We start from the raw sequence: 10176 nt of genomic DNA on the forward strand, positions 1-10176 counted from the left end.
TCTCTGCCTGTTTCTTGGAGGGAGCTTGTTTTTGTTCCCTTGTTTTAGAAATCTAAATAGGGGGTTTGAAGTGTTTATCAGCACGTTGCTAATAAGGCCTCCAGCTAACATTTGCTAGAGGATGATGTCTTGGATTATTTGTATGGTGGAACATCTTGCAAATAGTTGAACTCTTAAAGAATTCTACCAGCTGCATTTGAAGAAAGTTGACAGAACATTTTAGACAATATAACTAAATGTCTTTCCCTTGAAAACAGGGATTTGAGAGATTATGGCATCTGAAGCCCACAATGTTAGAAAACAGAAAGTGTTGCATATTGAAGGTCATCCCATTGATCTCCCCAGAAAAAGAATCTCTTCTTCAACTAAAAAGATCATGAAGGAGGTAAGATTTGGGTTTGTGGGGTTTTTTTGGTTTTTATGTCCTCTGATGAAACTGAAGTAAACATTCAAACAAGTTCATAGTTCTGAGCAGTTTAAACTGGAAGCACAGTATTTTGTGGTTAAATCATAGAATCATAGAATGCCAGGTTGGAAGGGACCTCAAGAATCATGTGGTCCAACCTTTCTAGGTAATAATATGGTTTAAATGAGACAGTCCAGCACCCTGTCAAGCTGAGTCTTAAAACTGTCCAGTATAGGGGAATCCACCATTTCCCTTGGGAGATTATTCCAATGTCTAACTGTTCTTATGGTAAAGAACTTCAGCTTGAACAGCAATTACATGATGAAACAAACCTATGTACAAGTAGTGACTGCACAGATAAATGCACTGTATCATCAATGTGAGCAGTAGGTACTGGTAGGGTTTTATTCATGCCTGCTTTTCTGCAGTCCAGCCAAGAGCTGTTTCAGTAGATAAATTCTGTAATCAAAATTTTTTTCTTGGCAAAAGAGCTACATGACACAGGTGAGAGGTGGGATAGGTGAAATAACCTGCATTGGAATGGACCTGTCATTTTGCTGTCATTCAGCTTGATGTGTCGCATTGTCTAATAACACATATACTTTGGATTCTTGCTAGTCAGAAATGTTTTGTCAATTTCTTACCTACTTATCTGTGTTACTGGCTGAAGAATAAGGCACTGGAGAATGGAGGAAGCACTGGGGAGGTAAATGTACTGTAAGATAGCTTCAGACAGTAGTGAAGATGCCAATATCCTCTATATCTGTCTGCTTATTGAAATAATATATTAAAACCCGCATGATTTTATGACTCAGTGTTAACAAAGCATAGCATTGTTTTGCTGATGTGCACAATGTAAATGTTAACAGTGGTATAAATTTTCAAGTTTAAATGCCCACAGCATATAAGCATAGTACCTGATATTTTGAAAATATGTATTTCTAACTTGAGCATCTTTGTGCTGTTTTTTAATAATTTGTTTGATAATGAAAAAAAAAAGTAGACCAGAATGTGGCATCTTTGTTACATGTAACTCTAAAACATTCAAGAATGCTGTAGGAAACAAAGTCTACAATTTAAGCTTAAAAATTGTGTTGCTTAATTTACAAAGGTTTTGTTAATCTGTATGGCACAACCTTGAATGAATTTCGTGGCTTCTCTAGGATAACACTGTTCTATGCAGCCTAATGGATGTAAGGGTGCTAATCTATTTCATATAAATGAATTCAGGATAAGCAAGCTGATTTTGTCTACAGCAGTCTTTTTTTTTTTTTGTTGTGCTTTGCTGGAGAAATGTTCTGGTGTCATCTTTCAAATACTAGCATCTGCTTTGTTATGGGACTTTAAATGTGTACATGAGACAATCAATGCAATTTAGTCATCAGATTCTAGTAGGTTTTTTATATTAGTCATAATTTTTAGTTTGCTAATAACTAAAGAGTCTGTCTCTGTCACAATGCCACCTCTTTCCAAAGATATTCAGAGTTTACAGCTGACTGTGGTGTTCCAAAGACAGCTCTGGTAGAGCCAGTCCATCTATAGGTCACTGTGAAATACTTTAAGATTATGGGAAGGTTAACATAGCTGTGCTTTAATTGCAGGAAGAGTCAGTGGAAGGGAAGGAATCTGTGCTAAATGTAGGCCATGGCAAAGCAGGACTTGTTTTTGACAAACTGGGAGTATTTGAGTCATTTTACTAATGCAACTTTTTTTCTTCCCTATTGCCTTTCTCCCAGGGTAAGAAATCTCCAAAACATCTGGCTTCATACACAAACAGGTAGGAAGGCTGTGCTGTGTAGATTCTGAGTTTCAAGTGAGGGGGGGGGGTAGGGAGGAAGAAGCAGTTTAACTATGTTACGACATTTAAGCAGACATAAATGGAAGACAGGTCTTAATTTTACTGACAATACTCAGTTCTTGTGTCTACTTCTATGATAAGGAGTCTGCATTATTTAAAGCAGGAGAAAAATATTGGTAGTAGCTCTTACTTCTGTTACGTGAAATGTCATGAAGATGTGTCTCAGGGGTGAAATGTTTTAAGTAACCTGCAAGTTGTCTGCTGAATTAATGATATATTTTAACTGAGTAGTGCAAAGTATTGCTTAGGGTTAGAGCAACCTTCACTGAAATACTTCTTTATTATTGCAGAATAACAGTTGGAAAAACGGTGACCAGTCCCCTCTCTCTTTTCAAAAATTGCAAAAGAAAAGTTCATTGTTACACTCCAAAGCCTTGTTACAGAAAGAAACAGTTCCCTAAATCTAGAGGCCGTGACATGGCAAATAAAGAAAATGAACTGGCTTGTGCAGGGAATCTGCCAGCAAAACTTCACGACAGTCGTACACAATTAGTAAATTCTAGTGACTCTGGCTCATCTCAAACAGAAGGCCCTTCATCCAAGTATAGCGGATTTTTTTCAGAGGTAAGTAAGTACAGTTTAAAGAAAATTCAGCTTAAAAGTATTCCTGGTAGTATTTTTGTGTAAGTTTTCAAAGAGATTAACTTTCCTAAAATACAGATTAGCTCAGATCTTGTGATTTACAGTCTTTATCTACCAGTTTAGTGATGCAGTTGCCAACAGTAGTAATTGCGACAGTTTTCTCCGTGTTTGTATCAGCACAAAAGCTCAGATCTGCTAGCCTAGTCTGGGTCAAAATTATACCAGCACCAAAGGAGAACACTGTTACTGACCTGGTTAAGTTTCAGTGTCTGGCACAATGCATGGGCACATGCACGTATGTGGATGGGAATCAACTGGTGAGGTAGGATAGGACCATTTTTTCTATAGCAATATCAGCTTAGTGTGTATGAAACTAACTTGAGTGTTTTTATAAGACTGTATTTTTTGTTAAGATTGTTTGATGGAACCCCATTAATGCTTGCAGGGCTTCTGAAATTGGCTAAAAGGTCAGGTATTTAAAAGAAATGAGTTTTGTGACAGTGAAAGCCATTTAATTCCTTTCATGTTGATGTTTCCATTTCTGTCACCATGTATGTTTCTTACCAGTTGAGGCCTGTGTCCCTCTTGCACTCTAGTGAATGTGGTGGTTTCAAGGAAGGAGCAGCAGAATAGCTAGTGTATAGAGACTGCAAAAAGAAGGGTGAAGAAATGAAGTCTGGGGAAGATTCATCCTCTGAGAAACTAAAGACCATATCGCAGACTGCAAATGAGTGTGAGACTGTTTTAAGAGATGAGATGAAGGTAGCTCTGTAGTGTTCATGCTAATCTAAGGTCTATTTAAAAAAATACCTAAACATCATTCTGAGAACAAGATTTTTAAGAAATTGACCTTTTTAGTCAAAGTTCAGAATAATGTACTTACTTGTGTCTAAATTGTCAAAATTAATAAGCATCTAAGTAAAATTATTGAAGTTGGTGAGAATTACAGGTTGATGCTTGTGAATGCTCTTTAATTTTTAGATACCTCCCTTTAAGAGTCTACAGACCTTATTGTTGTATCTTTTGGGAAGAGTAGTCTTAGCCTATTTGTGGCCCCTTCTAAGGGAAATTTTTGGTTTTAAGGCATTGTTAGCTAAATTTCTAAAACTAATCAGCATACAGGGAGGAAAGTATATTTTCATATACTAGATTGCTATATTAGAGCAGCTTATTGTGGTGTTGCTGGCTACTTGTAGTAAACTTCCTTTATATTTTCAAAAATGTACAGGTTTCTCAGGACCATGAAACTATGGCTCCCGATCTTTTTATCAGGGAAAAAAAAATGGAATCTGAGGCTGAATGTAGCTTTAACCTTTTGGAGAAGGAGAAGTATAAGTGAACTGGTAGCCTACTTAGTGAGGTAAACTGAGTGTCTCTCTTACATTCTTAAAGCAGTAGCAATCCAAAATATGCTGCAGTATTTTTAAGGGTTCTTTAAATGTTGTAAGGTTGCTATACTTTTTAAATCATAGTGGAAGCATATACTACAACCTGTGCTCTACTAGTAACATTTTTTATTTTAATATTTTCAGGATACAGGATCTTGGAGTAGTAGTAGACTGCCTACCCGTGCTTACAAACAGGTACAGACAAAAAGAAGTGGGGGATAAGAATTTATAAAAACCATGCTGATGTTCACGCAGTTCTGAAACATCTTGTTTTTTAAGTTTACAGGAAGAAAAACCATATGTTTCAGTTGGCTGCTGTGTTGATCTTTTGCCTTTAGTGAAATCACTGCTTAAAAGCAAATATGAAGAGTAAGTATCAGTTTTGGATGTTTTCATGGCTATGAAATGCCCTAGAAATTAGCAGTGTTTAGTCCTCTGACTCTTGTTCCTCCTGTTCCTTCTCCCAATTCTGCTTTTCTGGGGCACCACTTGCCTGAAGGAGTACTTTCCTGTGAACCTTTCACCTTTAGTAAAACAGCGGTGCAAAAACTTTTTTCTGCAAGGTTAAGGACCAGAGAGGGGCTGGCTTTGCCCTTATGCAGATAAAAACAGAATAGCACGGGGGTTTTAGGATGCTCTTATAACATGAAATCAAGTCAAAATTTTCAGAAAAAATACCTGGAGAATTAATACTTTTTCAACAAGAGCTTCAGTTTACCACTTTGAAATTGAAAACACAGGCAAATAATTAAACTTGTGGATTTGTTTAGGGTTTTTCTTCCAGAATAGAAGGTGTGTTGCTAAGTTGCTTACCAATTCGTCTTGACACTTTAGGTGACCTGCAGATGCTAGAGGGGGAGTAAAAAACATAATGTATAAAATGTGTTGTTACAGATATGTGATAGTTGGTTTAAACTGGCTGCGAGCTGTCATTAAACGATGGTGGTCAGAACTATCTGCACATACAGAAAAGGCAGAGGATGGGTGAGTATAGTGCTGGGAAATTTGTTTCTCTAACTTACTCCATCTCAATCTGTTTTAACTTTGATCCTTAGAAGCACAAAAGAAAAATTTATACTCATAAATTGAAAGTAAAAGCTTAAGTACTTGCAAGAATTTCTGTTCTTAAGATATGGGTGGTGTTTGGAAGCTTTAATGATTGTCATGGATTTGGTTTTTTTACTGGAGTTATACATGTAGAACACAGCAATACCAGGGGTTATGCATATACTGTAGAATTTGGATCAAAATTTTTCAGATGTTGTGGCAATCTATCATAGGCTAAGTCTATATGCAGTATTAATCGTGAGTTTCAGTCAAAAGTCTAGTGAAATGTAGTGTATATGCTGTAAAGTGTTGTTTATTCTTTTTCAGAAATATTCATATTTTAAAACAGCAATTAAGTGGATTATGGGAACAGGAGAATCATCTTACTCTGGTTCCTGGATATACTGGTAATATAGCTAAGGTAATCCAGTTCCAGTTATGTTAGTAATGAACAAGGTTGTATTACTTACAATAGTCCTCTCATTTGATGTTATTTCCACTAAACTGTTCACTGATAGAAACACTTTTACTTCATTTTCCACTAATGCTCCAGTACATTGCACAGTTTTTACAGAAGTCTGGAGTAGGTGCCCTGTGCTAATAGTAGTGTGGTTTAGAATGCTAACAATGACTTTTTTACTACCCTTTTCTTTCTTTACAGAGAAAGCACTTCCTTAATAGTAAAACAGCTGATAGTAATAGGCTTTAAAATTGATGTAGAAAAGGGCCCAGGTGAGTAGGCAGACTGTGAAAGGAAAGGTACTTTCTCTGAATTTGTTGTACCCATTGTTATGTTATGTAGTTTGGAGAATCTTAGCCCAGCAATGTTACCATTTGTAAATCAGGTGACTGGGACAAGTGACAACATACTAAATTCTAAAGCTTATTGCTGGCTTAATGCTTAGAAAAGTATGATTGTTTTGGAGAGCAGAAGATTGTCTTCATCTGAAGTGAATCCCTGTTTGCCTTTCTCTGTATGTTGTGGTATGAGTAATGTAATGGGCGTGTCTGGTAAATGTGTGATTTGCTGCTCCTGGTACTTATCTCTACAAACGACTTTCTGAGGTTGGGCATCAAGAGTTAAGCTGAGTAAGAAACCTTTCCACATGGAGGAACCTGAGGAAGATAGACAGTGAGAAGGGCTTTAAAGCAGACTCTTGATTATGTGCAGGATTTGAATGAACTTGAAAATAACTTCTCTGTCCAGAGAAGAGCAACAAGGCTGTTGAGGGGTTTGTAGGGCGTGTACGAGGAGTGGCTGAGGGAACTGTGGTTGTTTAGCCTGGAGAAGACTTAGGGGAGATCTTAGTGCTCTCTACAGCTACCAGAAGGGAGGTTGTAGAGAGGCCAGTGTTGGTCTCTTCTCCCAGCTAACTAGTGATAGGATGAGAGGAAATGAGTTTAAGTTGTGCCAGAGGAGGTTTAGGTTGCATATTAGGGAAAATTTATTGACAGAAAGAGTGGTAAGGCATTGGAACAGCCTGCCCAGGGAGGTGGTGGAGACTCCATGCCTGGAGGTGTTCAAGCAGTGCTTAGATGTGGCACTTCAGGTTTAGTGGTTGTGGTAATTGGATTATGGTTGGACTCAGTGATCTTGAATGTGTTTTCCTACCTTAATGATTCTATGATTATGAGAGATGGCATGCTTCACTTATATCTGAAGGAGCTTTGTGGAATCTATAATTCTGTTGCTACAGAATTTGTCGTTTTGATGTATCAAACATATTTTTTTCTTCTGGGACTGATTTGCACTCCTAACTTCAATTTTGTTGACAAGGGTAATTACAAACTCCTTGCAGAGCTTCAGTCAACAGGGATGCAAAACTGAGTTCTAACTCCCAACTGTTAGAGCAATAGGAGCTTGTAATATAGTTCTTCTGTTAGATCAGCATAGCAGTTCCTGCCAGTGTTGTTTCTGTTGGATTCGGGTTCTCTTTCTGTTCATTTGGCTACTTCTTAATGTTTGTGACCCAGGCCATATGAACAAGTCAGGAGAAAAAAGGAGTAGTACAAGAATGTTGGAGGGATGAAGCAAAGGAATATCAATCTTAATAAATGTTTCAAATGTATGATCTTGTGATGATGACTGATGACTTCCTGTCCTGTGCATGCAGGGAGCAGAGGGAAAACAGACTGAAGGGATGGGTTTGGAAACCAATCCCACTGCTTTTGCAGGCTTTTTAGTACACAAATACATTAATTTAAAGCAATCTTGGAAAATTTGGCCTAAACATAATTATTCTTGTATTATGATTCTGATGTGATTCTGCCCTGCCTCAGACATTGTCGATGTTACAGCTAAAAGTAGTGTGACAAACAGTCTATTTTTTTTCTTTTCCTTCTAGGATGTAAATGCTTATTTATTACAGCTACACTGACATGATTGGGAAACTCTGTGCTTATGTGGTGGAACAATCCCCTAAAGCGTCCCTGAAATATACGTACTGTTTCTGAAAGCCTTTTGAGAAATACTGGCAGAAGAGAACTGAACTGTCAAGCTGTTTAATGAAACCACTAACAATCCTAACAATCTACTTCACATTGAAGTGGAAAAACGTCTAGTAGGAGCAACTTTTACTTCAGTGAGGTGAAAGTGCACTATGAAAACTGTATGCCTTTGCTGCATTTGGGATTCACTCAGTTACTAGATTCTCATTTAAAAGCTACTGTATTTTACTACAACATCGCATTAAAAAGATGAATTACATTGTTTTGAAGACAAGACAGCAGAACCAGTAACAAGGAACCAACAAAAACAATCAGCGTTATGAGCTTTTAAATGTTTTGTTGACAAGAGAACTCCAAAATGCACAACAATCTTCCAATAATAAAAAAACAAAAAAATAACACAAAAAAACCTAAACCCTTTGGAATATTCAGTTACTTCTATGTTTTAATCAAAATATTAAAGACAGTTTTTGTTTGCACTATTGAGAAACTATACAGCAAAGATGCCTTAATTACTAGTGTTTCAAAAAGCCAATGTGTTAAGATGCAAGTAGCTATTAAGTTCAGATTGTGAAGAAAAAGTACAAAAGTCAGGGTTTCACATTGTTTAGTTAATGAAATATTGCACATATACAAAGATTCATGTATGAAAAATTATAAATACCTGACGCTAAGCTTGGATAAACAGTTACTGCAAATGTCAGCAGAATGGTGAATTTATGTCTAACAAAAGTTTTTATATTGTATGTGGATTTCTAACACAGTAATCTTGTTCTGTATCATTTAAACTACATGCAAATAAGTAAATATATTAAATGTATCTACTGTTTTTTCTTTTCAAGTTCATAAAAACAATTTATAGAATAATCTCTTCCACAGTAATTTTTATCATAGATATTTATGTCTGTTTGAAATGTTTACAGCCAGATGAGGCCATGTTATCCAAATCACACCCTTTTTATACTACCTCCTTTAAGAAACTGACAAAGAGCTTTTGCAAAATTAATCAAGTTCTAGATTGATCAATTATGGCAAATTCATACCAACAACAGCATTGAAGATACAGCTATAAACTTTCACTGTCCTATTGCTATCCTGTACTATTTTAATTTAAAAGCTATAGCTTAATAGCTCTGAGGGAGTTTTGATTTTAGGTTTGCCTTTTTAATTTTGTGATTAGGAAGCATGCTTTTCCAATAAAAACTTATAAAGTGCCAGCTGTTCATTTATAGATATACATGCACAGCATGTATCACCAAGTAGTCTACTTCCTTAAAAAAAAAGTACTTACAAGGGTTGTTTTCATACCTAGAATTAAGCAATGCACTTTTATTGATGTGCAGGAGAAAAGTCTTTTGATAGCTCCAAGTGGTTTTTGCTTTACAGGTTAAATTAATTTTAAACTCTTTCAGTGGTCACAGTTTTAGGCCTCACGTTGCTTCATTTTGTATTTAATTTACATATCATTATTGTTGACTTCTGAAGGCCAACTCAAAATCTGTCATCAAAACTTGGTGCTTTTGGTTATTTGAATATTCTTTAAACGACCAAAGGTTTTGGACTTCCCAGGAGAGTTAGCAATAAGGAAGTTCCTGGGACATTCCCAAACTGAGAACTGTGGGACAATCTTGAGATACACACACAGCCAAATTCTTTTTGCTAGAATTGTTCTGTACCATTAGATACTTCACACTCAGAGTTTGAGATAGAATTTGCTACTTTTCAAATGTTCTTGCTGTCAATTAAAAATGTAAAGGAACTATAATATCATGATCTTATTTTATTGATCTGTAGAGCACTTAAATGTAAAAGTAACATAATTTGGGTAGCAATTGCTGCAACCCTTACATTATTACTCAAGGAGAATACTGTAAAGGTGATGGCAACTCAGATCTTATTTTCTCCTGTTTTTAATAAACAAAATGAAGTAACTTCTGGCCATTTATTTCTGATAATATAAGAAGTAACCATTGTCATTGATTAAAGTGAACTACTCTAGTATTCAAAAATCCACCTTAATTGTAGATGTAAATATATGGGCTTATGAATTCTGCATGTGGCCATGGATTTAACAAATTGTAACTGTGGATGGTGCTTTTGTTCTAGTGGCAAGGTAAGATTGACTTGAGGATTGTTATTGAGAAATATCTAATAAAATAATGTTTTTAACTGCCAAAAGTTGTATTTTGACAGCATCAATAATACAGTATTAAATATTAAGTAATTAGTATCTGTGCCTTATTTTAAATGAAATTTTTTACTGTTTTCAGGCAGCTACTAGTCTGTAAAAACAGGATGTTGGTGTCTATTATTTTTCTGTCATTATCTCAACTAATTTAAACTATTAATGCTGTCATTCAGGCTTAGCTTGTTATGCTCTTTAGTTCTCAAAGGGCTAGGGGTCAGTTTTGCTGTAATAGAATGTGTATGTATGGTATCTGCTCAAA

The 10176-nt window shown here is 36.0% G+C and overlaps 1 protein-coding gene across 1 annotated transcript; it reads left to right on the forward strand.

Annotated features, from left to right (window-relative positions):
- Positions 1 to 271: 271 nt before the first annotated feature.
- KATNBL1 (katanin p80 subunit B-like 1) lies at positions 272 to 8178 on the forward strand. Its single transcript, XM_010007694.1, is given in 10 exon segments — positions 272 to 385; positions 2143 to 2183; positions 2555 to 2828; positions 4075 to 4119; positions 4121 to 4206; positions 4379 to 4429; positions 4514 to 4603; positions 5129 to 5218; positions 5609 to 5702; positions 7627 to 8178. Coding segments are annotated over 10 exon segments (918 nt in total). The 3' UTR covers positions 7660 to 8178.
- Positions 8179 to 10176: the final 1998 nt, after the last annotated feature.

The sequence above is a fragment of the Chaetura pelagica genome, unplaced genomic scaffold, assembly GCF_000747805.2.
Source record: "Chaetura pelagica isolate M959 unplaced genomic scaffold, ChaPel_1.0 scaffold70, whole genome shotgun sequence".
NCBI lineage: Eukaryota > Metazoa > Chordata > Aves > Apodiformes > Apodidae > Chaetura > Chaetura pelagica.